At 62.5% G+C, this 25861-nt stretch overlaps 5 protein-coding genes across 6 annotated transcripts; 3 read left to right on the top strand and 2 right to left on the bottom strand.

The window, feature by feature from the left end:
* Positions 1–140: 140 nt before the first annotated feature.
* TMEM234 (transmembrane protein 234) lies at positions 141–2646 on the bottom strand. The gene is made up of 5 exons (XM_075522070.1): positions 2617–2646; positions 1883–2034; positions 1399–1465; positions 1119–1211; positions 141–381 (listed from the first exon to the last, which is right to left on the bottom strand). The coding sequence occupies exons 1-5, from the start codon at positions 2627–2629 to the stop codon at positions 320–322; spliced, it is 387 nt and encodes a 128-aa protein (XP_075378185.1). The 5' UTR covers positions 2630–2646; the 3' UTR covers positions 141–319.
* A 9-nt stretch (positions 2647–2655) lies between these two features.
* On the top strand, positions 2656–7008 carry EIF3I (eukaryotic translation initiation factor 3 subunit I). Its single transcript, XM_075522068.1, has 11 exons — positions 2656–2713; positions 2869–2961; positions 3116–3203; positions 3810–3875; positions 4257–4406; positions 4510–4637; positions 4919–5029; positions 5453–5542; positions 5885–5958; positions 6161–6253; positions 6593–7008. Exons 1-11 carry the CDS (start codon positions 2711–2713, stop codon positions 6672–6674), a joined length of 978 nt encoding a protein of 325 aa, XP_075378183.1. The 5' UTR covers positions 2656–2710; the 3' UTR covers positions 6675–7008.
* Positions 7009–7802: 794 nt separating this feature from the next.
* On the bottom strand, positions 7803–12914 carry LOC142419262 (myotubularin-related protein 9-like). Of its 2 annotated transcripts, XM_075522066.1 has the most exons (12): positions 12167–12914; positions 11278–11555; positions 11024–11083; positions 10610–10718; positions 10155–10280; positions 9881–10054; positions 9520–9737; positions 9225–9386; positions 8949–9090; positions 8629–8849; positions 8272–8423; positions 7803–8164 (listed from the first exon to the last, which is right to left on the bottom strand). In XM_075522066.1, the coding sequence occupies exons 2-12, from the start codon at positions 11472–11474 to the stop codon at positions 8001–8003; spliced, it is 1725 nt and encodes a 574-aa protein (XP_075378181.1). In that variant the 5' UTR covers positions 11475–11555; positions 12167–12914; the 3' UTR covers positions 7803–8000. The 2 variants fall into 2 exon arrangements, with proteins under 2 accessions (XP_075378181.1, XP_075378182.1); XM_075522067.1 differs by lacking the exon at positions 11024–11083 and having other exon boundaries at positions 12167–12912.
* Positions 12774–15203, top strand: FAM167B (family with sequence similarity 167 member B). The gene is made up of 2 exons (XM_075522069.1): positions 12774–13942; positions 14591–15203. The coding sequence occupies exons 1-2, from the start codon at positions 13652–13654 to the stop codon at positions 14852–14854; spliced, it is 555 nt and encodes a 184-aa protein (XP_075378184.1). The 5' UTR covers positions 12774–13651; the 3' UTR covers positions 14855–15203.
* A 4975-nt stretch (positions 15204–20178) lies between these two features.
* LCK (LCK proto-oncogene, Src family tyrosine kinase) lies at positions 20179–25489 on the top strand. The gene is made up of 11 exons (XM_075522072.1): positions 20179–20280; positions 20399–20655; positions 20794–20892; positions 21017–21120; positions 21234–21383; positions 21575–21727; positions 22837–23016; positions 23440–23516; positions 23630–23783; positions 24317–24448; positions 24759–25489. Exons 1-11 carry the CDS (start codon positions 20179–20181, stop codon positions 24959–24961), a joined length of 1611 nt encoding a protein of 536 aa, XP_075378187.1. The 3' UTR covers positions 24962–25489.
* Positions 25490–25861: the final 372 nt, after the last annotated feature.

The following is a 25861-nucleotide window of genomic DNA, read 5'->3' as shown; positions in this document are numbered from 1 at the left end:
GTTGAATTATTTATTAACCATTTATTATCCCTCCAGTGCTGAACAAGACAATTCAATCATCCTTGCCTTGAAACACCCACAGACAAAAAATTCCTTAACTCAAGACATTAAAGAGGCTGTTCTTGCAACATGCCTTGTTCCACCCTGGTGCTCAGGGAATACAGTCCACATTTTCACATTTTTTGACATCCATGCGTCAAAATACAGCTTCCTAGGTCCAGCTGAGCCAAATGGTCGGCTGCGGAGCCAGAAGCCCCCCTTCAGCCACGGGGGTTACCTTTGAATAGGTTCTCTTCCTCTGCTTCTCACTGCGTCTCGTTCACGAACCAGCTACGCAGAGCGTGACTCCTAGGACAGTGAGCAGCATTCCTGCCGCAGCCCCTATAGGAATGAACAACAATAAATTGGGAACTTACATGATTCAACGCTAGACAGTCAGACCTTCTCATTGGTAAACACCCGATGCTCAGATGTCATGATAAACAGGATAGCGTAAATGTCTGGATAGATATGACCTGGACCAGGCGCGTTCTGAAGGGGTCTGGATGTTTGGATTGCCCGTGCACACTGGGCAAAGCATGCGTCTAAGAAAGTGTTGCTGATGCTCTATGGCTGGCAAGGGAGAACCAGGCTTAAACAACAAAAAACCACTTTAGTGTATTCCTACAGCTATTGCCCCAGGTCCTGGTGTTTTTAAGAGGTCCTGGTGTTTTTAAGCTTTCAAATTTCCTGTCATTTTCTGACTTTCTGAGCAGGGTAATGTTATTGTAGGACGTAGGAGAAGGAAAGAAGGACGGGTGTTGACACCTGGGGGCTCATGGGGCACTCTTCTTCCATGGCGGGCCTATTATTTAGTGCTTCTCTTATGGTTAAATATCTAGTTAGGTAAAGGCTCAGGCCTGTAAACTCTGTTAGCTTAGCCAGTTCTATCTTCAAATTTACTAGCCCTGCCCACTTACAAGTCCATTTCACTTCCTTTTCAGCTTCTGTAGCAAGAGCTACTACTGAACTGGTGTGGGTATTTGCTGTTTTTCAGGAGACCAGAGGGAAGCCCGCACTATTAAGTCAGCAAATAGATGCAGGAGACAATGTGAGGAAATGTCTTAAGTGTCACTTACTTTTACCACCAATGTCCTCTCCCAGAATCCTCCCAGTCACCAGCGTGACTATCAAAGCCAGGGAGTTACAGAGCGGTACTGCCAGGGATAGATCTGAAATTGAAGTTTTAACACCAGCAGTTTAAAATGGATAATCTTGTACAAATCATAAGACACTTGTTTTCTTGGTGATGATTACCAGACAGCTCCTTGACATTTAGCTGGGTCACCAGACTAATCGCTAACACTGCCCCTCCCAAAATCCTGATCGACCCCCTCCATGAAAGCAATGAGAACTAACCTGCGGACGCCAAGGTGAGATAGAAGAGGAGAGATCCACCTTGATTGAGCAGAAACGGCACCATGTACTGCAGGAAGAACACAAGCCTGTCAGCTGCTGCTTGCAAACCTGCCGTGCACCCCCCGGTGAGCGGGCAGCGAAGGAGCCCAGACCCGCTCGCCCTGTGCCGTGTTTGGCAGCGGAAATGTGGCACGCTGGCGATTCCGCTGCCAGTCACAAGCTGCTCAACGTCTCAGTTCCCCAATCTGCAGAAGGCAGACCGTGCTTGTTTCCTGCAAAATATGAGGGTTAATGACCTGCTGTCTACAAAAGCGGTCTCAGTTCTGCATGGGAAGAGCAGTGCTGTAGGCAAGTAAATGAAGTATTACAGAGGATAAATAATTCTGATGATAGATGGAATATTTAACAGTTTAAATAAAAGTACTGAGTCCAGAAGTAAACAGGTAGGAATGGTCCTGGCCCGGGAGCCGGGACGGGGTCGCACCTTGTAGTTGAGGCCCAGGAAGCGGATCTCGGCCAGCAGCTGCTGCAGGCGGCCCTGGCGCCGTACCTCCTCCAGCCCCGCCGCGCCTGTCCGCAGGAACGGCCCGGTGCTGCCCCACAGCACGGCCACCAGCACCAGCGCCGCTGCCTCTCCTGCGGCACAGCCTTGGCTCAGCGGCCTGACAGGCCCAGGGGAACGCCGGCCCGGTCTGCCATCACCGCCCTCAGAGGGCCCCGCGCCGGCTCAGCCCGTCCTCATCTCCCCGCAGAGGACCTGGCCTGGCTCATTGCCATCCCCCATCAGGGACAGCCTTCACCAGCCCAGCTCACTGCTGTCTGCCATCATGAAGGACCCCAGTCTGGGCCTGCTGCCGCATCCCCCGCAGGGAAGGCCCCTCACAGCGCCTGGCCTGCAGCCACACTCCCTCGAGGAAAGCACCACAGCCAGCCGAGCCCGTGGCCGTATTCCCCCCACACAGGCCCAGCCTGTGGCCATGTTCTCCCCTCAGGGAAGGCCACATCCCCCCTCAGAGAAGGCCCCACAGGGGTCCAGTCCATGGCCCTGTTCCACCCTCAGGGAAAGCCCCCAACCTGCCGCCACATCCCCCCTCAGGGCAGACCCCACAAAGGTCCAGCCGGTGCCTATTTCCCTTCCCAAGGGAAGGCCCCATTCCCCGCTCAGAGCAGACCCTTCCCCGCCCGGTGAACGGCCTCCCCTCATCCCCGGAAGCTCACCCACGGGCGCCATAGCGACGGTGACGCGTTTCCGCCCCGCGCACCCTCTGACCCGGAAGCGATCGTGCGGCTCTCTCGCCTCAGCGCTGCCGCCATGGTGAGAGCGGGGCCGGGGCCGGGGCCGGGGCCGGGGCCGGGGCCGGGGCCGGGGCGGGGGTAGTGACCGGTGGTCGGGCGGTGCAGGGCCCCCGGTCCCGGGGCCCCTGGGCCGCGCCTCGCCTGAGGCATTAAATGGCGTCTCCCCCCTCGCAGAAGCCGATCCTGCTGCAGGGCCATGAGCGCTCCATCACGCAGATCAAGTACAACCGAGAGGGAGACCTGCTTTTCACCGTGGCCAAGGATCCCGTGAGTACGGCGGGCCCTGCCCGTGTCGTCGTCCCCCCCCCCCCTCCTCCCCGGGTGCAAACCGGCCCCCACCGCGATAATTGCCCGGCTGTTCATCAGTCCCGTTAATTAATCCGTCAGGTAAGAGGGGTGTTCGGTTGTTTTCTTCTCCCAGATTGTCAACGTTTGGTATTCAGTGAATGGAGAGAGGCTCGGCACCTACAACGGCCACACAGGAGCCGTCTGGTGCGTGGATGCCGACTGTATCCTTCGATGGCAGAAACCCCTTTGTCTGTCCCATATTTTTCTTTACAATGATTCATTTGAGCTGATTCCTCCCAACTGCTGCGCTGTTGCCTCTCGAAGAGGAGCACGGGGGCAATACATTTAACTCTTCTGCTGTCTTTCCCTTACTCCATCTTTTGGGTATTTTTCTTCCCGGGCTGTTGTTTGGAATAACGCGTGCAGCGTGCCCCGTCTGCTGTCATTTGTGCTTCGTTGCTTTTGCTGTGGTGGCCCTGGGAGCTGAGGGAAGGTGTCCGAGTTTCACAAGGTCTTCTGTCTCCAATGTGGGCAGCAGCTAGCGGGGACAAAAACGTGCAAAGATTGTGTTAACGCAAGAGCTGGAACCTTTTTCTTTAATATAAGAGGAATATAATATTTTCTTTAATATGAGAGGAAAGTTGTGGGCTTTGTAATGGGCTCCGTGTCTGTCTGTCTGTACTGGAGTATTGCTGGTCCTGGAATGGAACTTGTCCAATCTCTGTGTAATACGGCTTTTTAATCTTGTGTATAAATATTCTCTGGGAGTTTAGACAGTAGCTTTTTGGGGCTGCGAACGCTCTGATATTCCCTAACTGGTGACCTAGGGGACACACGACACGTGCTCACCGGCTCTGCGGATAACAGCTGTCGGCTCTGGGACTGTGAAACGGGTGAGACTCTTCTCTTCCCACGTAGCTGCCTTTGAGGCACAGCTCTGTCCTGCCGTGAAGTCTGCTAAGCTTGGAGGACGTGGCGGCAGCATGACATGTGCTTGTTGGCCCCTCTGAAAGAAGTCTGAATCCTAACTCAGACTGCTGGAGGGGAAGGTTTGTCTTTGTGCCTGGTTTCTATTGAATATTTACTCAATTTACTTGCTTTACTGCCCAAGTCGTCAAGACGTGCGGTTAGTGCTTGCAGGTCACCGAACCTGCTTGTCAGCTACGCCCGATGCTGTCATCCTCCCTCTGACCCTGCCGTTCAGCTGCTCGTTGTCGTTAACCTCGCAGTGAAAGACCCGGTGAAGTGACTGACGCTTTCTGGTCTGTGTTCAGGAAAGCAGCTCGCTCTGGTGAAAACCAGCTCAGCGGTGAGGACGTGTGGCTTCGACTTTGGAGGAAACATCATCATGTTTTCCACGGACAAGCAGATGGGATATCAGTGTTTTGTGAGCTTCTTTGACCTCCGGGACCCCAGCCAGATCGGTGAGGAATCTGGGCCAGTGCCTGCACCAGGGAATAAGGGGAAGCGTTGATCGCTGGAGCCGGTGCCACTGTGTCTGTCTGTCTGTCTCCTTCCTTCCTGCAGAGAACAACGAGCCTTACATGAAAATCCCCTGCAGTGATTCCAAAATCACTAGTGCTGTGTGGGGCCCTCTGGGAGAGTTCATCATCGCAGGACATGAGAGCGGAGAGCTGAACCAGTTCAGTGCCAAGGTCAGTCTGATAAGGAACAGCATCTCTCTCGGGCAGCAGTGCCTGGGGGAGGATATCGCAGCATTCCTGTTGTGGTCATGGGACAGAATACGGGCTTTTTGGCTCAAACCAGCAGCCTCGTGGAAGGATACTAAAGTATGCAGCTCCCTTGAGCAAGGCTGATGTACCAATGTCTGTCCCGCTGCTGACAGCGACATCTCCTAAATTGGTTTTAATGGAGAAGTCGCGTGTACGCTCGCTTCACTTGCCAGCACGCTGAAACTGCCGCCTTTACCCTTCAGTCAGGGGAGCAGCTTTCAAACATCAAGGAGCACACCAAGCAAATCAACGATATTCAGACCTCCAGGGACATGACCATGTTCATCACTGCCTCCAAGGACAACACGGCCAAGGTGAGGCCTCCCGTTGGAAATGCAGTAGTGCACTGTTGATATTTGCTTGCAGGACCTCTGCTCAGAGCTGTGGCTATCACAGAGGTTTGCTCCTTAGGAATTCGAGTTAAGTGTAAAGTCAAAGCTTAGTGGGAAAGTTCAGTGAGAAAGGGGAGGCACCACCACGTTAAATTAAGAGCCAGGCATTGGAAACAACATCGCCAAAATTAAGGCTGCAGTTTGCTACCTCTGGAAGATGATAGAAGTGAGATTTACTGTAGGCCGGTGTTTTGGGATTCTGGGGAAATGTTTTTGGGATTTGGGTGCCCATGAGCGACTGTAGAGCTAACATCTGCCCAGGTGAGGCCTAGCAGCCAGATTTGCATGAGTTAATTGGGCTGCCAGCCCTTTTGCCAGAATAACTCTCTCCCTTTTGCCTCCTAGCTATTTGATTGCACGACACTCGAGCATTTGAAGACGTTCCGGACGGAGCGACCGGTGAACTCTGCCGCCCTCTCCCCCATTTTTGATCATGTAAGAATGAGCTCGCTCATTGTAACGGTCTTACTGTGACTCCTGCATTGTCCCAGGAAGGCAGAGTGTCACCAGTCCAGCTAAAAAATGTGACTGTAGGATGGGTCTGGGGAACTTTACTGCGGTACGGTGCAGGGAATGAGGCTTTGTGTCCTCTGATCTTCAAACGAGTGTGTCTAGGAGGCGGGAACTTCTCTGGGGCTGGAGTCAGGCCTGCTCATGTGTTTGTGGGATCTGCTGCGTTAGTAGGAGGCTTCCCCAAGGTTTGGCTCTTCCCTCTCCTGGCTGCCGCTGAGCGTGGTGTAAGCAGCACTGAAGTGTTGCGGCTTCTCTCCTTTGCAGGTCGTGCTTGGTGGTGGGCAAGAGGCCATGGATGTGACCACGACCTCCACCAGGATCGGCAAATTTGAGGCGAGGTTGGTCCTTTTCCTCTGGCAGGGTCGAGTCCTCACCTGGAGGACTCCTGACAGCCCAGGGGTGCTTGTCCCAGAGCATCTTGCTCCTGGCAGTGTTGGAGGAGTCATTAAACTTACAGAGCTTTTTTGAGGAAACCCTGATTGTGTCTCTAACCAGGCTCTCGACTTCTTGTGGTAATTTAAATCTTCTTCCTTCTCCCAGGTTCTTCCACTTGGCTTTTGAAGAAGAGTTTGGCAGAGTGAAGGGTCACTTCGGTCCGATAAATAGTGTTGCTTTTCACCCCGACGGGAAGAGGTGAGGATCTCTGTGGGTCTTGCAGCGTGCCCCAGTCAAGCCTAGCCCACCTTTGGTTAGGATATGGCTGGGCTCACAGGAGCTCTGCAGCGGGGATGGAGCCAGCACCTTCATTAATTCTCCTATTCCAGCCCTGCTGCCTCCCCCCAGGCTGTCCGGGGGGGTCACTTATGCCCTGTTGCACATTTTGGCTGTGTGACTGATATTTTTTCTGTCCTGTGACTCCTTTATTAGTTTTTAGAGGGGGTTGTGGGAACAGACTCCAATACTGGTGTAAACCTAGACGCTCTGAGCTCCTGGCAACATTGGTGACTTTATTTTCTTTTTCCTCCCGTACAGTTACAGCAGCGGGGGTGAGGACGGCTACGTTCGCATCCATTACTTCGATCCCCAGTACTTTGAGTTTGAATTTGAAGCTTAAAGGAGGGCTTCCTCTCCTCTTCCAATCCATCGGCTCCTGCGCAGAACTGTTGTAAGGCTTGAAGTTACTCTGCTCCACAGGAGGCAGCGGGAAGCAGTTAGCAGCAAACTGGGGGGCTGTGTGAAGGTGGGGAACTAGAAACCCAGCCGGCTCAGAAGGGCAGGACTGGCTTTCACAGGAGGTAGTGAAGGCAAGGAAGGGAGTTGGGCTGCTGCCTGCCTGCCTGCCCCTGGGGATGCCAGCTCCCTGCCTGCTGGGCATATTTATACATCAGGGGAGAAAAAAAAATCATCAGGAAATAAATAGAAATCTTTTATAAACAGAAGGAAAAGCACTTCCTTGGGGGTTTTTTTTTTTGTTTTTTTTTCGGGCTGGAACAAAATTAACCTGAGCGCTTTGCTTTCCTGGCTCTCTTGGCAGTGCCTTGCTCCCCACCCGTGGGCAGACAGCAGTGCCGTTACTCCTGGGGCCTCTGCCGCCCCAGGTTAACTCTTTCCCGGGGCGGATCTGCAGCTGTGGCTCAGGTCCGGCCCCGAAGTGTCAACAGGCTGGAAGTGCCGCAGCCAGTCATTGTTTTCCAGATAACACACACGCGCCCGGTTCTGGTGTTTTGTTTATTTGCTGGACTGACCCTGAGCCAACTTTCCTCACGGAACAGTTATTTCCTGCACTCGTACGCTTGCGTTGCAAATCCTCATCCTTCCAGCCCTCTCGCCCTGTGTCTCTCTGTCTGGAGGGGTGGTTTGTATCTCTTTCCTTCCTCGAAACTGGGTTCAAGGGCAGATTTCCCAGCCTGGCTCCCAGCTCGGAGCGATTGACGCAACGCTTAAACTGCAGCCAGCGTGCCCTTTGTGGAGAGGGTGCTGCGGGTTTAGTGTGTTCTGCTGCTTAGTTTTTGCTGTGCTGACCGTGCCCGGCAGCCGGGCAGGGGCTGCGAGCCAGGCACGCCGCAGCGGGAGCTGCCAGAGGCCGATGCTGCTGGGCACATCGACCTCCTGCCCTTCTGCTCCGCTGGCGGTCCAGGTGCGAGCGCTGCTGAAATTCTGCTGGGGAAGAGAGCGGGAAGGAGCCCCGCTTGCGAGGGAGCAGGGCTGCTCCTGCCCCTACGTAAGAGCGGAAAAGCAGGCGTGGGCTGCGAGAGAGCGCGCTTTACTGAAACAAGCTCAGTCTGTGCAGCCCAGAGGCTGCGAAAGGGAGTCTGTCCTCCCTCCCAGAGCTGTCCTCCGGGCTCCGCGGGGCCCGTGTCCCGCACAGCGCTTCCCACGGAAAGCTGCAGTGTCACCTTGGCCCGGCAGCCCACGGGGACCGAATTGCCCATGCTGCCGTTCATCTTTCATTCTCCGTCCAGGCAGCGGGGTCAGAGAGGGACCGGCTCAGCCTATTCCCTGCGCTCTCCTTGACGGGGGGGTCGTTGCCCTCCGCTAACCGCTGGATCTCTGCCCAGGCCTCGTCCAGGTAGTGGGATGCACGGATCCATCGGAAGAATAAACCTGGGAGAGAAGGGGCTGCGTGTTATTTCAGAGAACAGAGCAGCTTTCCCTCGCCCAGCTCAGCTCGGAGCTGAAGATGGTTTTTGGGAGCGCTGGACCCAGCTTACCCTGCCAGAGCTGGATGCTCTGGGGCTCGACGGAGGGCCAGATGACCAGGGCATTGTGCGAGTAGAGAGGGTTCAGGTACTTCTTCTTCTCCCCGGGCTGGTTCAGCCAGGCCCAGAGGGAGTGCGTGCTCTCCTTCACTTTACACAGGCACCTACGGGAGAGTCGAGAGTCGTTTCAGTCCCTGCCGGGGGTCGTGGGGCCAGGCGTGACCCAAGCTGTGACTGGGAGGGCTTCGCTCTGCCCCATCCGGCAGCGTGAAGGCGGCGTAAGCCCCTGCCCTGGCCACGGCAGAGTCAGCCCCAAGGGCACGGTGGTGACCACGGCATTGCGGTGTCCCCACCTCCCGCCCCACTCGCCTCTCCTTCTCGTTGTTGCAGAGGAAGGTGCCGTAGGTGGAGGCGTAGGCGTTGTCGAAGAGGGTGAGGAGGAGGCGCTCGCCGAACTCCAGGGAGAAGGGGAACTGGCGGCTCAGCTGCCACACGCAATCGAGGAAGAGGAGGAAAAGCGGCGCCTCCTGCTTCAGCCGGGCGTGGGAGTAGGCAGAGCGGGCGCAGCGGAGGTGGAAGGGATGGCCGGCCTGCGGGACCCCCCCGAGGGGGAATAACAGGGGTGAAGGGGAGCAGGGGGTGCCCAGCTGGGCTCGGGTCCTCAGCCCCCTCAGGACTGCCGGCCTCACCTCGATCCACTCCCGCTCCAGCAGCCCCTGGAAGCCTGCCAGCGTGCGGCAGGACGGGTCCAGGATCACTTGGGCCAGCGCCGTCACCAGCAGCGTCGTGTCCGTCCCCTCCGCCCCGTGCACCAGCACGCTGGCTTCCTCCCTGCGGGCAAGCACGGACAGTGGGGGCGATGCCGGCTGTGCCAGCGAGCCCGGGATGACGCTCGAGGTTTGTGCCACACTGAGAGCGTTGCAAGGGGGAAAAGCGGGGGCCGCAGGGCGGCAGCCCCCCCTTACCTGTCCATGCACTGTGCGGCCAGGCAGGCCGTGCTCAGGGCCGCCTTGACGTGGCTTAGCCAGCGGCAGCTCTCCAGCCGGCTCAGCCACCGGTCCATGTTGATCGAGGTGTCGTTGCAGGCTTCCACCAGCTTAATGAAGCTCTCCTGCAGCGGGCGGCCTCTGGGAGGGGCAGAAAGTGGTGTCAGGGGCTTGGCAAGTCTTTTTTGGGGGGAGGCTGGGGTCCCCATGCCATTGGCAGGGCAGCGTGATCACCTGTGTCGTGAGAGCACCAGGCCTCAGCACAGCCCCTCACCTCTCCAGGGGCCGGTGCAGCCTCCTCCACTGCGGGTAGGAGGACTTGGGCTCTGTGCCCCCCCCCGTCATCCGAGCCTGCTTTGCCGCCTGGGCCGACCGCGTGTCGATGATAAAGCCCCGTTCCCCCTCGTCCAGGACCGTCCCCAGCAGCGTCTCATCCTCGCGGCAGCGCTTTCGGTTGGGGCCGGTCAGCGGCTGGCTGCTGCGGAGCATCGCCTGCAGGGTGAGGGATGGCGAGCAGCGAGAGCTGGGGGGCACCGAGGGAACCCCACAGGATGGGGGGGCTTCGAGCCGCCTTCGCCCAAGGGCTGGCAGCGGCAGGAGAGGGGACAAAGGACAAGATGAGGAGATGGACTCACAGTGCCATTCTTGGGGTGATAATAGCTGAGGACGGGGAATCGCCCACCCTGCCGGAAACGGGCAGCCTTCCGCAAGGTGTCATCGTCCACCGCCGCCGGCACGATGACGGCAGGAGGGTACGTGGGGCAGGCGGTGAAATCCCGGTTCACGTCGCTCAGCCGCCACTGGCTCGTCTGGGGAAGACACGGGGTCGGGGGCTGCCGCGGGTGCCTCCCGCCATGGGTGGGGGGAGTCGCTTCCCAGCCCAGTCAGGTCTCTCCCCTCCAGGCTCACCTGCGAGGCGATCTGTTGGAAGTACCGCTCGAGGGGGAAAAGGTACCATCCTTCCTCGAGCTTCAGGCTCTCGGGTCTGTAGAAGAACGGGTACATCATCATCACGGAGTCCACCGAGGAGAGGGCCTGGAGCGGGAGCAAAGGTGGAGCCGGTCATGGGTGGGGAGCACGGAGACGGTCGGGAATGTTCCCACCGTGTCCCCAGGGCAGCCTCTGCAAACCCCATCCCTGTTCCCCGCTCCTGGCCACGTCCCGGCTGCAAGCGAGGGCTGGGCAGGCGGGTGCTGGCACCACCAGCCCCGTGGGCTCCCTGTGCCAAGACGGGCCGGGAGCGGAGTATTTACCCACGTTAATGACAGACCGAGAGCAAACACTGCAGGCGGCCGCTTTCTCCTGCCAACCCTTTGCACCCCGGCACAACTCGGGCCAGGCTCTCCGGCCGCCCGAGAGCTCACCTCGATGGAGCTGGCGATGTTGAGACACTCCTCCATGCCCGGGATCTCCAGCTGCAGCACCTTCAGGTCTTTGCAGCGGAGCGTGATGGTGCCAGAGGAGCCGGCGAGCCTGGGGGAGGCAGGAGGAGGGTCAGGGCTGGCTGTAGGTCCGTGCGGACAGCCAGACACGCAGACAGACACACGACAGCGCCGAGCTGCCCTCTCCCCCTGGGAGAGCTGAGCGGGATGGAGCGGGAGGGCTGCGGGGTGCCGGATCGCTAGCTCTCGTCCGGCACCGGTGGCACACATGTCTGCAGCCGGGATTTCTACCATCTCCCTACCCTGCCCGGGGCCTGGCGGGCACCATGGTGGTTAGCACAAAGCCGGGCGCTGCCAGGCGGGTTAGCAGAGCCGAGAGAGTGTTAAAAGCCAAACCTGGTGTCTCGCAGGGAGCCGTTAGTCCGGGGGGGCTGGTACCAGCCTAAATTCTGCACTCTGAGGCACAGAGGAGAAGAGGAGGTCAACGCCCGGTGCCGCAAGCATCCCTGGCGCGGGCCACGGGGAAAAGGAGGGCCGAGGCTCGGCGGGCAGTGCCGCGGGTGCCGGGAGAGCAGCGGGGAATCTCCTCCAGCTAAGGCAGGGGTGACACTGCGAGAAGGGAGCACGGGGCCACGGGGAGAGAGACCCACCTCTTCTCCACAGCGTCCACGTTGCGGATGAGCAGCCAGAGCTCCACGGTGCTGGGCTGGGCGTCCCCCCCGGGGCAGGAGGAGAGGAGCAGGTGGTGGCTGGTGATGCACAGGGTGCCCTTCACCGCCGGCAGCCCCGGGCACGACAGCAGCACGCTCTCCACCGTCGCCGTCTTGATCAGCTCGGAGAACTCCATGGCGGTGCCGGCAGCCGCCGAGCCCCAGCGTAGCCCGCCTCTGCCAGGCACAGGGACCTGCCGCCGGCGGCTGCCGCGGGGCTGGAGGGAGAAAGGGGAAATCCTGCAGCGGCACGGCCCAGCCTGGAAACCCCCTCTTCCCTCTGCGTCACGCTGGGCCCTATAGCCTCACCCCCCTCTTCGTGTTTACATTGTCACCTATAGCATATGGAGCTTCCTCTCTGCAAAATGCAGGGCAGCATGACCTGTTTCCTCCCTGGTAATGCTGTCGCTGCAGATGGGGAAACTGAGGCACGGGGCAGAGGGGGCTGAGCTGGCTCTGGGCTCCCTGGCAGTGCCCAGACCCTGAGCCGGGTACCCTGTGCCCGGCGCTGGCTGCGCTGCAGGGGGAGGATTTTTGGTGGCTGGTGAAAATGTAACTGCTGCCTCGCAGGGAGCAGCTCTGGCTCCTTTCCTGCCCCGCGGTGGGGCCCGTCGCGCTGGGGCCTGTGGCGCTGGGGCTGTACGGCGCTGCATCGACCGCTGCCAGACCCCCGGCACCAGCCTGACCCCGGCTCCCTCGGGCTCTGCCTGCACCCACAGCCACCCCCGGGCCCGGGGATGGAGCAGAAGCTGCTGCCGAGTGCCCTGGGTGAGGAGGAGGAGGGCGAGCGGCTGGCAGCACTGCCTGCCCCGACCACCCCTGTGCTTACCTGCTCGGGCTCAGCAGCAGGCAGGGACCTCAGGGTGCAAGTGGAGATGTCGGGGTGCAAGCAGGGGACTGTGGGGGGTAAGCAGGGGACCTCAGAGTGCAAGCAGGGAACTGTCGGGCGTAAGCAGGGGACGTCAGCGTGCAAGCGGAGATCTTGGGGTGTAAGCAGGGACCTCAGGGTGCAAGCAAGGATCTCCGGATGCAAGCAGGGGACCTTGGGGTGCACGCAAGGATCTCGGGGTGCACGCAAGGATCTCAGGGTGCAAGCAGAAGACTGTGGGGTGCAAGCAGGGATCTTAGGGTGCAAACAGGGGACCTCGGAGTGTCAACAGGGAACTGCTGGGCATAAGCAGGGGACGCCAGCGTGCAAGCAGAGATCTTGGGGTGCAAGCAGGGATCTTGGGGTGCAAGCAGGGGAGCTCAGGGTGCAAGCAGGGAGGCGGGCGATGCCCCGCACAGCCCTGCCATGCCGGCGGGGACGGCGGCTCGGCGCAGGGCTCCGCGCCCAGCGGATGTCGGGTTTAAGGTGGCCCGGCCCCGGGGCGGCTCCGCCGGCGGGCAGCGGGGGCCGGGGCGACCGGGAGGGGCCCTCCGCTCCCCGGGACGGGGGGCGCGGGAGGGGCTCCGGGGGGGGGGGGGGCACCGCGTGGGGTACGAGAGCGAGGGGACACGCAGGGCCCCGTGGGAGGGGACGCGGGGGCTCGCAGCGCAGCACGGGTGCTGCACGCAGGGACTTTGCGGACGACTCCGGGGGGGGTGGAGGGGATGGGGGGGGCCATCCCCGGGGCAGGCCGTGCCCGTGGGGCCCAGGCAAACCCGTAACCCCCCGCCGCTGCTCCCGGACCCGCCCTGGGCAGCGCTCGCACCGCCGGGGGGGGCGGGGGGGGGGCAGCGGCCGGATCCTGACCCGGGTCCACCTTAACGGCCCGGCCGGGGTGCGGGACCCCAGCTGCCCCCCGGCTCCTCGCCCCGTCCCCCCCCCCCCCCCGTAGCCCCCGCCGGTTTCTTTTTCCTTCCTTGGGCTTTTTTTGGCCCCCCCCGGCCCCGGCCGGGTGCAGGAGGGCGGCGGGGCCCGGGGATAAATCATCCCCGCTCCTCCTTGCCAGCACGTCCCGGTGAAGGCTTCCTCCCGCGGAACAGGGAGTCTCCTCCCAGCTGGAGACAATAATGCTAAAAAAGAAAAGAAAAGGAAAAAAAACCCCAAAATAAAACCGCCACCAAACAAAACCCCAACCCCCTCCTTTGCTCTCCTCTGGATAAGGAAAGTTCCTGCCCGTTAGAATTGTCCTGGGCGTCCCCAACCTTTATTGTTCTGGGGGTGAATAACTAGCTGGGACTCGGGTGCAGCTGGGGGGAGCGGGTGGGTGTCTGTGGCCAGGGTGCTCCTCACCCTGCGGGTGCAGTGGGGCACAGGCTCCGTTTGCACGGGGGCTTTGAGGGGAGAGAGGTCACCCAAGGGTTTTGGGGGGCTCCGGTGGGTGCCACCATGCCCTTCGGCCACCTGAAGTTCAAGGAGCTGGGTGAAGAGGAGCCCACCTGGGAGGAGGAGAGCCTGGACGGCGTGAAGGCGCTGACGGCCAAGCTGAAGCTACAGACGCGGAGACCCTCCTACCTGGAGTGGGAAGCCCGGGTGCGGGGGCAGCCCTGGCGTAGCCGGACCCCCGGGGAGGCACGCGGGGCAGAGCGGGGCCCGGGGCACCCTGAGGATGAGCGGGATGGCAGCGTCTGCGGCTTTGTCACCGTGGAATCGGCTCTGGAGTGGCTCAGGACGGAGCTGGTGAGTAGCTGCCGGTGGGATGGGGGGCACGAGGGGCGGAAAGGGCTGAGCCCCAAGGCAGGGACGGGGCCCCGGGGTTCCTCTGTGCAGAGGGAGCGCTTGCAGCCCGACCTCACGCAGCAGTGACAGCCTGTGCCGGGGCCGGGGTGCTCCAGCCGCGGCACAGTGCTTTGCTCCTTTGCCCAGCACGGCCGGTGTACGTGGATTTTTGCGCGGCGCGTGTGGCTCTGCGGTGCCGCAGCTCTGCCCGCGTCCCCTGCACAGCGCCGGGGGTCGTGGCTCTGTCAGGGTCTGTGCTTGTCACCCTCTGCTGCCTGCTCTGCTGGTGGCACGGCTGTGGTGGACTTCATTGGTGTGGCACAGCCGCAGTGGCTTTCATGGGGTGGCACAGGGAGCAACAGCCACGCGGGTGCAAACCCGCGGGCATCTGAGCCGACTCTGGGCTGTGACCCTGGCACAGACCCCGTGCCGACCCCGGGATTGCGTGCGGGGGCTCTGTGCTGATCCCAGGGCCACGGGTGCATGTGGTCCCCGGTGGGTTTGTGCCCTGGCCGAGCCCCAGCCCTGCGGCCCCAGCATCCCTGCTACGTGGGCAGCTGACCCCACAGCCGGTCCCGCTCCGGCCCTGACGCCCGTCTCCCCATGCAGCGGGAGATGCAGGCTGCGGACCAGCGCCTGGCGCAGCAGCTGATGCGCCTGCGGGCGCAGCTGCACCGGCTCAAGGTGGAGCAGGCCTGTCACCAGCACAAGGAAATGCTGGATGATGCTACCTTCGGCCTCGAGGGCTGCGAGGAAGACTCGGATCTGCTCTGCAACATCCCGCCCAAGGCCGCCTTCCTGCTCTCCATGCCGCTCAAGCACATCGGTGTCACCCGCATGAACATCAACTCCCGACGGTTCTCCCTCTGCTGAGCGCGGCAGGACCCTGCTGAGTGCTTGGCACCGAGCCCGGACAGGAGCCTCGCGGGCACCCGTGGGTGCATCTGGACCTGGTAGGGCTCAAGGATCCCTCCCAAAATGCCTCGAGGACTGCGGAGCTGCTGCGGGGGCCGAGCTCCCTCGGGGCAGGCAGCGCTGAGCTGTGGTGCTGCCAGCCCTGCCCCGGGGGCGATGCCACGCCATGGTGGCATGGGAAATGCCGCTGTCCCCATCGGGCATAGGGTGTTTTGGGGCACCCAGTGCCCTGTCCCTAAGGACGGTGGGGTCAACCACAGTGGAAAATGTGGGGAGCAGCCCTTTGAGGAGGAATAAAAGGAGGCGAAGGCGAGAGCTGATGTTTTTTCCTTTTGTGCGTGCACCCGGGCACCTGCCTGCGCCTGCAGTTGTGGCTCCCGGGCCTTTGCTGTGGGGGACCCGGGGGTGGCCGGAGGGACCCGTGCTGCTATCTCCCCTTCCCCGGCTGCTCCCCGGGACCCTGGTTCGCAGGGTGGGCGGCTTCTCACTGGTTTCTGCTGCAGGACGGCACCGTGCCAGGGAGACGGCGTCTCTGCTTCGGGGACCTCGTTGCCAGCCTCTCCCCGGGTGCCCCTGGCAGCGGGTGGGTGCTCGGGCTGCGCCGTTGCAGGAAATGCTCGTCACCGAACTGGCTGCGAATGGAGAGGTTGTTTTTGAGGCTTGAGGCTGGGAGGTGCTGGGAGCCGTGCTCAGGGTTTGGCAGCCCCCGTCCTGCCCCGTCTCCTGACCCCCTGCAACGCTGTGCCGGGAGCAGGAGGGACCCCGGGGGTAGTGCCAGCCGGGGCTGGCAACGCTGCCCTCACCAGAGGGGTTTGCTTTTGGCTTTTTCCCTTCCTCCATTAACACCAAATCCTTTACAAAAGAAGTCGCTGCTTGGGCGCGCGACTTTCACAGAACGCTTTTTGCAAGCGGTGCCAGGGAAGATTTGGGATGACCCGGGGAAGCTGTGGGATGATCCAGGGATCATTTTGGGGGCTGCTTCTCCTTCCCAGGGAAGCAGCAGGACACGAGGAGAACCCGATGTGCACCCCGAGGCTGTGACACATCCCAGGGCCTGGCAGCGCTCCCCACCACCCCTTGCCCCGGGGCACTCGTGGCGTTGGCAAGCATGACGGGAAGGGGGCTGCGTGGCTGTCCCCGGGAAATGTCCCTGCTAGGGTGGATGCTGCGTCTGGTGCTACCGCCGCGGTGCCCCCCCAGCTGCTGCAGCCCCCCCAGCACAGCTGGGCTTCCTGCCCGTGCCTCCACAGAGCAGCCAGCAAGTAACTGTGGCTTCATGTTTGATCTCAAAAGCCAAGACAATAGCGTTGTGGTTGCTCTGCTCTGAGCTGTCTCCAAAAACATAGGGCTGGCAGCCTGGACGGGGCACAACGCGTCCCCTCGGCTTCAGCCACTATCACCGCAGCTCTCGGGGCACCGGGCTCTGGGGTGACCCGATGGTGACGGCCAAAGCGGGGGCTGTGGGGTGCAGAATGAGTTCAGCAAGCTGTGTAGGGTTCAATGGGGTCAGGAGCGGCTGGTGCACAGCGCTGCCAGCCTGCCCACGCTGAGCACCGGAGAGGGGACGGTACAGGGGACCGGGGTCTCAGCTAGCCGGGACTGCCCGGGCAGCGGGTGACAAACCCCTGCCCATCACTGGCCCCTCACAGCACATCTCCCAGCCAGCAGGACCCCGCTCCCCCGCTGGCCGAGGGGCTCAGCATCCCCTTGCCCACCCAGCCCCTGGCCATTGGTGGCCAGGGGCACCCAGAGCAGGGACCTTCTGTGCTGGGGATGGCAGGAAGCCATTGGGGTTTGTCACTAGCTCTTGTGGTTGTGCGCGAACTGCGAACCAGCTTCTCTAGAGTTTGCTCATGAGGCAGGAAACCAGGGCAGGCGGTGAGCAAGAGCGAGCGGTGGCAGCGAGCGCGCGCCCGCGTGCGGGGGGCTCGTCTCCGCTCCCCAGAGGGTCTCTGCGCTCCTGCCGGGGATGGAGAGGACGTGAGCGGGGACGGCGCCTTCGCTCTTGCTGCCATGGGAGTGTGAGAGCGGCTGGTCCTCGCCTCGCTGCCAACAGGTAATGGGGTCCTGGGGGGCGAAAGGGTTTGCACCCTGCGGATGGGAGCTGGGGACCAGCCGGGTGCCTGCGGAGGGTGGGGGGTCCCGTTGCGCTCTCCAAGGTTGCCCCTTGGAGGGATGGAAATGGGGGTTGGGGCTTGTCGCTGCGGGGGGACGTGAGCGCTGGTGCCAGGGTGAGGGATGGGGGGAGCAGGGCTGTGCTCCCCGTGCCTCTGTGGCCTCCCAGTTGGGGTGAAAGCCGCTGCCCCAATGCCCTCTGCCCGCCTGGGGGTCCTGCCCAGGGTGGGAGCACTGGCCCCCTCACAGGGCTCTCCCCGAGCCCCCATTTCCAGGGCAAAGAGGGAGTTTTGTCCCCAGTGCCAGGCTCTCGCCTGCCCGGCTGTGGGCGAGAGCAGCTTAGGGACAGGCAGTGGTTTAGTGCCAGTCCATCAGGGTCCGCTGCCCAGTTCGGGGGGTTCAGACACAGAGATACGCCTGGTTTCGGTGCTGTCTCACTGCAGACACCTCCCCGCTGTGATGGCAGCTTTGGGGCCATGGTCCTTCGCGCCTCTGCAAGGCTATGCCGGTGTGGGGCTGACCCTGGAAGCTGGGTCACAGCTGGCTCGGGGACATCCGGGGCACCCTGGTGAGCCTTGAAGAGCATCAGGGACAGGGTCAGCCCAGCCTTCGGCCCTCCTCACGCCCGCCCACGCTTGTGAACAAACCAACCAGACCCGTCCAAAGAAGCGTGTGTGGAAAGGCCAGCACGGGGCAGCTCCTCCGGCAAGAGCCGGGGGGTCCAGCCAGGCTCCCGAGCAAAGCCGGGGAGAGGCACGTACGTGGCCGTGCAAGGACGCGCGTGCACACCCATGCACGCATGCAGACACCTCCCCGGGGACACGGCGAGGCGCAGGGCAGGGTCGCCTACACAGCCCTCCCGGGCTGCCTTCGTACGAGAAATTCGGTTGCACAGATGCAGTCACAAAATCCAACTTCAAACGCCCCGTTTCACCGGCGTGGCCCTCGCACTGCGCAGGTGAAACGGCTGCTTGGTGGAAATTACGCTGTGGCTTGAGTTCATAAGAGGGGAAAAAAAAAAAAGAGGCACAATAGCAGCACCTCCCTCCCCACCCCGGCTTCGTGCAGGAAGGAAAAAACATCTCCTGGCACCACTCACCTTTGGTAAAGGCATTTGAAGGGTTGCAGGTGGGTCTGGGAGAGCAGGGGCTTCTCCTCTGCAGTGCCAGGGTTGTGCTCGGGGCTGGGTATGGGCTTTGCTGCTGCCTGGGCATTGCCGGGGCCTCGCCTGCTCCCGCTGCCTGCATCGGGGCACCGTGGCATGGCTGAGCCCATTTCTGGGTGCCAAAGTGTGTTTCCAAATAAGTGTCACTGGAAGCTGAAGGCACCTGGGTGGTTTTTAGCATTTAAGTCCCCAAGGCAGCATTGCACGGCATCGGGGCAGGGGGGCTCGCTCGTCCGCCCTCTCCTTGCCAAAATCGCCCGTCGCCTGCTCCCGTCGGCCGCTGTGGCACTGGGCACCCTGGGGCAGCACTGTGGGGACGGCTCCCATGTCCCCGCCGTGGATGCCGAAACAGCCGCGCCGTCCCCGAGGGAGAGGGCTGGGGGCAAAGCCAAAACCTCTCCAAAACCAGCCCTGGCAGCGCGGGCTGGGGGTTTCTGGCTGGCAGCAGGCTCTGACGGCTGCGGCTGGTGGCACCCTGGGGGCCCTGCACCCTCCCTGGGGACCCCCTGCGAGGCTCTTCCCTGCGTCCCAGCTGCCCACGGGGGTACCCACTCAAACAAAGCCCCCACTGCCGTGCTCTCCCCGGCAGCACGGAGGGAGGTGGATTTAAGTGGCTGCTTGCGAAAACACGGCGGTGCAATGGCTCCCGTGCAGGAAACCAAGGAGAGAGCGGCGATGGCAGTGCCAGGCGGCCAGCATCTCCCAGCAAAGCGGCTCCTGGGGCTCAGCTGGCCTGCCGGGGACCTGGCTTTCTGCAGGGAACGGCGGGGACGGGGACCCTCGCAGCTGCACTGCCTCGCTGCCAGATAAGAGCTCCCACTCGGCGTTTCCAAAAGCGGCCGCTGATTTTGGGTGCTGGGGGCAGAGACACCTGGGCTGGCTTTCAGCGGCGTGGGGCTCCCAGCCCTGCCGTTGGCACCTGATGCCTGCGGAAACCACACCGGGGCCCCCAAAGAGCTCCCAAAGCTGCTGGGCAGAGCCTGGAAAGGGGATTTGGGGGCCAGGTCTCAGTGGAGATAAATCCCGGTGGTGTAGGCGTGGGGGATTCTGCGGAAGAGCTTTTTCCAGGGCCGTGGGCCACTGTTTCCACGTGACGCACTGCCGGGGCTCCCGGCTTCGTGCCACGCTCGGCTTTCGTGGGAAGATGAGAGCTGCCCGGGTGGTTTGCAGAGCCCACACGACGCTTGTGGCATCGCTGCCAGGCTGCCGTGGTGCCAGGGACCCTGGGACGCAGCCCTGTGCCGGCTTGGTGTCACCGTGGCCATCGGCACCAGCGCTGATACTCGAGGTTGGGGGATTCTTGATGTTTCAGGGTGAGCTGCTGAGGATGAGGGGCCCCTGAGCAGGGACGGGGGTTTAAAGGACATCCCTGGTGTAAGAGAAACAGGAGCACAGCGATGGGGCCGAACGTGTGAGGGGGAGGTTAACGAGAGCCCCGGGGGAAAAGGAAATCGGAGGCGACGCAGCATGGGGGGGTGAGCGATGCAGCGTGGGGGGGTGAGCACTCGCATCCGCCTCTGACCCCAGGGAGCCGCTTTTAGGGCCAGGGAGGTGCCTGGTCCAGCCAAACCTCCTAAAACACGCGTTGCAGGGCCACACAGGGACGTATTAATTGCTAATGGGATGCTTGTTATCTAGCTGGAGAACGTTGGGATCAGCTCAGGGGCTGCAGGGTGGGAAGGAATTGGCGAAGGAGGCAACGCCAGGCTGTGCTGGTGGGAAAGGGGAGCCTCAGGCTGGGGACTAATTGCCTTCAGTGTTTTTAATTAACAAAGCCAGAACAAAATTAGAAGACAATACGGCTGGTGACAAGAGAGTCAGGGGCATCCCCTGACTCAGTTCAGCACAGGCATCCCCTGGAGCGTGCGGGACGGGCCACGCGATGCGGGCAGCCGGACGGACGGGTGCAGGGATGGGGATGTGCTGGAGCGGGAGAAGAAGCAAGGCTGACGCCGGGGGTGCGAAGGCTTCCCTCACCACCTCTCGCCCCCCTGCAGCCACCATGGGCTGCTGCTGCAGCTCGGACTACGACGAGGACTGGATCGAGAACATCGATATTTGTGAGCACTGCAATTACCCCATCGAGCCCGACAGCAAGCGCCAGGTGAGGAGGGGGCGAGCGGAGCCCCCCTGTCCTGGTGGCCGAACGCCTCCGGAGGTGGCCACGGGATGGCCAAACCCCGGGAAGGTGAGGGCTCACGGGGCTCCTCGTTCCCTCGCAGAGGCTGATCCGCAATGGCTCCGAGGTGCAAGACCCCCTGGTGTCCTACGAGGCCACGTCTCCGCCGTGCTCCCCCCTGCAAGGTAAGGTCCAGCCGCAGCAGGGGGTGGCTGTGGACACCCCCCCAGTTGGCCACCACCACCCTGTCCCTCCGCTTGTCCTACCAGATAAGCTGGTGGTGGCCCTGTACAACTACGAGCCCAAGCACGACGGGGACCTGGGGCTGCGGAAGGGCGAGAAGCTCCGCATCCTGGAAGAGTGAGTGAGCGCCAACGGCGTCCCGGCACCCGTGCCGGCACGACCCCGCGGCTCCCCGGACGGCATCCCGGTGCTGCCGGGGGGTCTGTGCGGGGTCCTGGAAGCTGGGGAGGGTCTCACCTCGCTGTGTCCTTGCAGGAGTGGGGAGTGGTGGAAGGCGCAGTCGCTCACTACCGGCCAGGAGGGTTTGATCCCCTACAACTTCGTGGCCATGGTGAACAGTCTGGAGCCTGAGCCGTGAGTAGGGGTTGAGTAGGAGCCGTGCCGGCAAGGGGGGAAGGTGCCAGGAGCATCCCCCGAAGAGCTGGTGGGGGAAGGTGGCCTGAGCCCCCCCAGCCCTAACCCTGCCCCGTGTCCCCAGGTGGTTCTTCAAAAACATCAGCCGCAAGGATGCGGAACGGCAGCTCCTGGCGTCGGGCAACACGCACGGCTCCTTCCTCATCCGGGAGAGCGAGACCTCCAAAGGTACTGTCCCAGGGGTCCCGCCGCCACCTCCTGCTGCGGGCACTGGGAAAGGCGCTGGGAAGCACGGGAGGAGCGTTGGGGTCCCACACCCACACGGACCCCCGTCTCCCCAGGCTCCTACTCGCTGTCGGTGAGGGACTTCGACCAGAACCAGGGCGAGACAGTGAAGCACTACAAGATCCGCAACATGGACAACGGGGGGTACTACATCTCCCCGCGCGTCACCTTCAGCAGCTTGCATGAGCTGGTGGAGTATTACACACGTACGTGCCGTCCAGGGGCTGGGGGGAACAAGTGGTCCAGGGGCTGGTCCTGCCTGCGGGCAGGGGACGGGATGGGACGGGACGGGACGGGATGAGCTGGACACGCCGCTAGCCGTGCCCCAGCAAAGTCATTAGCTTGTGCTGGGTGCCCCGTGCCCTCTGCCTGCATTGACGCTGGCTCTGCGCTGCAGGCAGCTCTGACGGGCTGTGCACCCACCTCGGCAAGCCCTGCCGGACCCAGAAGCCACAGAAGCCGTGGTGGCAGGACGAGTGGGAGGTGCCCCGGGAGTCGCTGAAGCTGGTGGAGAAGCTGGGAGCTGGGCAGTTTGGAGAAGTCTGGATGGGTGAGTCAGGGTGAAACCGGGGTGCTTCCTCCCAGATGAGGAGGTGTGGGCAGCATCAGCTGGGCCCTGCGGTGTCCTCGGCCCAGGGAGGGATCCGGCCGGGGTCTCGCATGGAGCAGCCAGCACAGCCCCAAGCGTGGGACCTTGGCTTTTTACAAGAAGGGAGAAAACCAGCAGCTAGAGCAGCCCAGGGGCAGCTCTGGTTTACCCAGAGCAGCCCAAGCTTTCCCCCTCTCCCATCCCTGGCCACCCGGACCCTTGCACCGCTGCCCGGGCAGGCACCTGCTGCCAGGACGGGTGTGCCGGTGCAGGCGTGGTGCACGGGGCCTGCACCGTGTCCTCGTCGAGCTGGGCTCTGCTCACCGTGAGAGCAGCTGCCAGCTTTGGCGTGGGGCCCGCGAGCGGCGTGCGTGGCCCCGCAGGGGAAACGGTCCTTGTGGCTGCCGCTGCGACGCTGGGAGCTCAGAGGCAGTGCAGGGCCTCGAGCGTGCTGCGACTCAGTCACAAAAGCACCTCCTGCTCCCTGGGTGCCGCGGTGGGGAAGGCACTGGGGCTGCCCCACGCCCCTCCATCCTGTCCCGCAGCCCCAGAGCGGGGTCCCTGCTTTCGCTCCCACGGGTGCTGGCCGTCCCCCAAAGTCCCCTCTGGGTACCCAGCAGGAGCCAGGCTTCGGCATCACTGCTCGGCTCCCCCAGCCACCTCCCCTGTTCAAAGGCCAGCGACCAACAGCTTCCTTTCCTTCTGGTGGCTGAAAGCCACACGTAAAAATATTTGCCTGGTGGGTTAAAATGCGGTTACAGATTTTTGCCCAGGAGGTGGCCCGTGTGGAGCTGTGATTGTCCCCGAAAGTCCTCCGGCCCTGCTGCAACAGTCCTCCGGGGCGGGAGGGTCCCTCACCAGCCTTCGCTGCCTCTGGGCTTGGTCTTCAGCCAACCTTTGCGATCTCCAACATCTCTTGCTTGTGCAGTCTCGGGTTGGGATGCTCTACATCCACAGAGCAGCCTCCACGCTTGCCTCCTCCACTGGCACTGCTATTGCCACGCGTCCCCCGGCCATGCCCGGTCACGGGGTCCCTCTGCCTCGTCACACTCTGCCCCATCCCTCCGCAGGCTTCTACAACGGCCACACCAAGGTGGCCATCAAAAACCTGAAGCAGGGCAGCATGTCACCCAGCGCCTTCCTGGCAGAGGCCAACCTCATGAAGAACCTGCAGCACCCGCGGCTGGTGCGGCTCTACGCCGTGGTGACGAAGGAGCCCATCTACATCATCACGGAGTACATGGAGAAGGGTGAGGGCACCCGGGCGCTGCCCACCATGGGTGGGGGTGGCTGGGGGCTGTGGAGACCCGTGGTCCCTTCGGCTCTTGGCTGTTCCCGTCCAGCGGTCGGTGCTGGCTTTTGTTTATTGAGCTGCTTTTAGCATCCTTTGCCTCCCCGCGCTCTGCCTTTGCATCACGGCTCTCCCACCAGCTGGGAGCTCGGGGGTCAGCCCTGGCAAGGGGATAAGGACCTTGCAGGCAGGGTGGTCTCCTGCCCATCCACTCCTACCTGCCTTTCGGGGGGCTGCGAGCTGCCCTGCCCCACGTTCGGTGTTGCACTGGGAGACGGTGCCCCGGTGAACCCGCTGCTGCAACACCCAACCCCAACAGGCACCGTGGGGAGGGGAGGCAGCACGCCACGCCTGCCGCTGAGACCTGCTGCTTTCATTGCAGGTAGCCTCGTGGACTTCCTCAAGACTTCGGAAGGAGTCAAGCTCAGCATCAACAAACTGCTGGACATGGCCGCGCAGGTGAGGGGGGACAGAGCTGCGGGGCTGCTGGCGGGGAGGGCTCTGCCGGGGCTGGAGATGGGGCTGCCCTGCTTGGGCTGGCGGTTATTAATTGCGATTACTCCGAACCGCAGATCGCCGAAGGCATGGCCTTCATCGAGGCCAAGAACTACATCCACCGCGACCTGCGGGCTGCCAACATCCTCGTGTCGGACACCCTGTGCTGCAAAATCGCCGACTTCGGGCTGGCCCGCCTCATCGAGGACAACGAGTACACGGCTCGCGAGGGTGCGTTCCCCACCGCCTTGGCCCCGCACGTATCCCCGCTGAACCCCGCTCTTGGGGTGCACGCAGCTCGGGGCCACGGGAGGAGGAAACCCCCACGCACCCCGGCCTCTTCCGGGGGTCCCCGCAGAGCCCCAGGAGCTGCAGGACGGCGTGCGGCCCCTGGAGAGGGGAGCAGATGGGGGGTGCAGAGATCCTTCTCCCGTCTCCATCTCTCTCCCCCCAGCCGGAGAGGGGCTGCGGGGCCCCCCTGCATACCCCACTCGACCCTGCTTTTGGTGGGGTGACAGCTCTATCTGGTGGCTACTGCAGGAACAGGCGTGCTGGCCCATTGCAGGGGTGCCAGCCGGTGCCGGGGGCTCTGTAGCCAGCCAAGCAGTGGGGGGCCGGGGGGGCTGGCTGCCACCAAACCCAGCTCGTCCCCAGGCGTACAGCAGAGACAGGCTGACTTGGGGTTGTCACATCAGGTTAAACAGAGCGGGATGTTTCCAGCTGAGCCGTAACGTTTCATTTTCTCCCCTCCTGCTGTTTTTCAGGGGCTAAATTCCCCATTAAGTGGACGGCACCGGAGGCTATTAATTACGGGACGTTCACGATCAAGTCCGATGTCTGGTCGTTCGGCATCCTGCTCACGGAGATCGTCACCTACGGCCGGATCCCATATCCAGGTCAGGATTTCCCAGCAGCTGCGCAGCAGAAAGGCTCGCACACGCATGCAAGCGCACACCCAGGAGTGTGTGCATGCACTCCCGCACGCACACACGCCCGGAGCCGCCCCATCTGGCTTCCTTCCCTGCCAGCCCGCGATGGTTTCGACCGCTTCCCAATGCACATGGCCAGCCACGGCCCAAAAGCCACCGGGGGTTTCAGAGGCAGTAGAAGGGAAAGGAAGCTTTCCCATGGGGATTTGCAAATGTAGGGTGCTGCTTGCCATATGGGGGTGACCCAAATTCAGTGCCGTGTGCGTTGTTCTCGCAGGGATGACCAACCCCGAGGTGATACAGAACCTGGAACGCGGCTACCGCATGCCGCAGCCTGACAACTGCCCGCAGGAGCTGTACGAACTGATGATGCAGTGCTGGAAGGAGAGGCCCGAGGAACGTCCCACCTTCGAGTACATGAAGAGCGTGCTAGAGGACTTCTTCACCGCCACCGAGGGCCAGTACCAGCAGCAGCCATAAGGACCCGAGCAGCGGCTGGGGCACCCTTGCGTTGGGGTGTCCGGGGGTGCTCCCCCTTGCACCAGGTCCCCACAGACTCCACACACATCGCCCTGGGGCACTGGCGAACGCCGCCTGGACCTCGGCAGTAAAGATTTGAAGCGCTTCAGATCTTTGGAGCAGCAGATTTCACCCCCCCCAGAAGGCGTTGGTCGGCCAAAGCCAACAAAGTGACTCCAGGAGCGGAGGGCTGGTGCGTGGGGGGCTCCGGTGGAGCTGTGCGGGGCCCGGTGGGTGCCCACCATGCTGTCCCTGCGCTCGCCCGGGTGCAAATCCAGCCTCCAGCCCCACACGGGGCTGCCCAGGGGCCTCTGGCTGGGCCTCGCTGCCTCCTTCGCCCCCAGTGACAGCAGGTAGCCCCCCGCAAGCGCTGGCTGCTCCAGCCTTTGGCCGCGGGATGCTTTTTCTCCCTCCCGTGGTGTTTGCAGGATCTGTCCAGTAACCCCCGTCGCGTTTTGGGAAAATAAAGGCCTTTGCACCGGCGGTGGCCGTGGGGCCTCGCTGCGGCCCGGGAGGCCAGGCCGCCATGGGGCAAGCGGGATGATGCCCTCAGGGGATAGACCCCCCCTCACAGCAAACCCCACCCCGGGGTGCTACTGGGGGCCCGAGGCCCCTCTCGCGGTTGTGTGGGACCCCCACCGCCCCGCTCTCGCCGACCCCGGGTGGGACAAGCCTCGGCCGGGGCCTGGGCCCTGCTGGAGGCCTCTACCGTGTGTCCCCCCCGCCCCGGGATGGTTCAGCCCCACCTGGCGTGTGTCCGTGTGTGTCTCCCCCCCCCCCCCCCCCCCCCCCGCCGCCAATAGTTTCGCCCCGTCCACCAGGACCCTCTCTCCGTTTGCCCCCCCCCCCCCCCCCGCGCCC

This window comes from Mycteria americana, chromosome 21 (assembly GCF_035582795.1).
Source record: "Mycteria americana isolate JAX WOST 10 ecotype Jacksonville Zoo and Gardens chromosome 21, USCA_MyAme_1.0, whole genome shotgun sequence".
Taxonomy (NCBI): domain Eukaryota; kingdom Metazoa; phylum Chordata; class Aves; order Ciconiiformes; family Ciconiidae; genus Mycteria; species Mycteria americana.
The sequence above is the reverse complement of the archived record's forward strand: the minus strand, read 5'-3'. Positions and strand labels throughout refer to the sequence as shown.

Excerpts from the sequence above, each read along its gene's own strand:
- TMEM234 (XM_075522070.1), bottom strand. Across the intron at positions 1,212-1,398 it reads TCTCACCTTGGCGTCCGCAG|ATCTATCCCTGGCAGTACCG; the intron begins GTTAGTTCTCAT and ends CTTCAATTTCAG. Across the intron at positions 382-1,118 it reads AGAGGACATTGGTGGTAAAA|GGGCTGCGGCAGGAATGCTG; the intron begins GTAAGTGACACT and ends TCATTCCTATAG.
- EIF3I (XM_075522068.1), top strand. Across the intron at positions 3,876-4,256 it reads GCTCTGGGACTGTGAAACGG|GAAAGCAGCTCGCTCTGGTG; the intron begins GTGAGACTCTTC and ends GTCTGTGTTCAG. Across the intron at positions 5,959-6,160 it reads ATCGGCAAATTTGAGGCGAG|GTTCTTCCACTTGGCTTTTG; the intron begins GTTGGTCCTTTT and ends TCCTTCTCCCAG.
- LOC142419262 (XM_075522066.1), bottom strand. The coding sequence starts at position 11,474 with ATGGAGTTCTCCGAGCTGATCAAGACGGCGACGGTGGAGAGCGTGCTG. Across the intron at positions 9,738-9,880 it reads ATCACCCCAAGAATGGCACT|GCGATGCTCCGCAGCAGCCA; the intron begins GTGAGTCCATCT and ends CTCACCCTGCAG. Across the intron at positions 9,387-9,519 it reads CTGCACCGGCCCCTGGAGAG|AGGCCGCCCGCTGCAGGAGA; the intron begins GTGAGGGGCTGT and ends TGCCCCTCCCAG.
- FAM167B (XM_075522069.1), top strand. The coding sequence starts at position 13,652 with ATGCCCTTCGGCCACCTGAAGTTCAAGGAGCTGGGTGAAGAGGAGCCC. Across the intron at positions 13,943-14,590 it reads AGTGGCTCAGGACGGAGCTG|CGGGAGATGCAGGCTGCGGA; the intron begins GTGAGTAGCTGC and ends CTCCCCATGCAG.
- LCK (XM_075522072.1), top strand. The coding sequence starts at position 20,179 with ATGGGCTGCTGCTGCAGCTCGGACTACGACGAGGACTGGATCGAGAAC. Across the intron at positions 21,121-21,233 it reads GGAGAGCGAGACCTCCAAAG|GCTCCTACTCGCTGTCGGTG; the intron begins GTACTGTCCCAG and ends CCGTCTCCCCAG. Across the intron at positions 21,384-21,574 it reads GCTGGTGGAGTATTACACAC|GCAGCTCTGACGGGCTGTGC; the intron begins GTACGTGCCGTC and ends TCTGCGCTGCAG.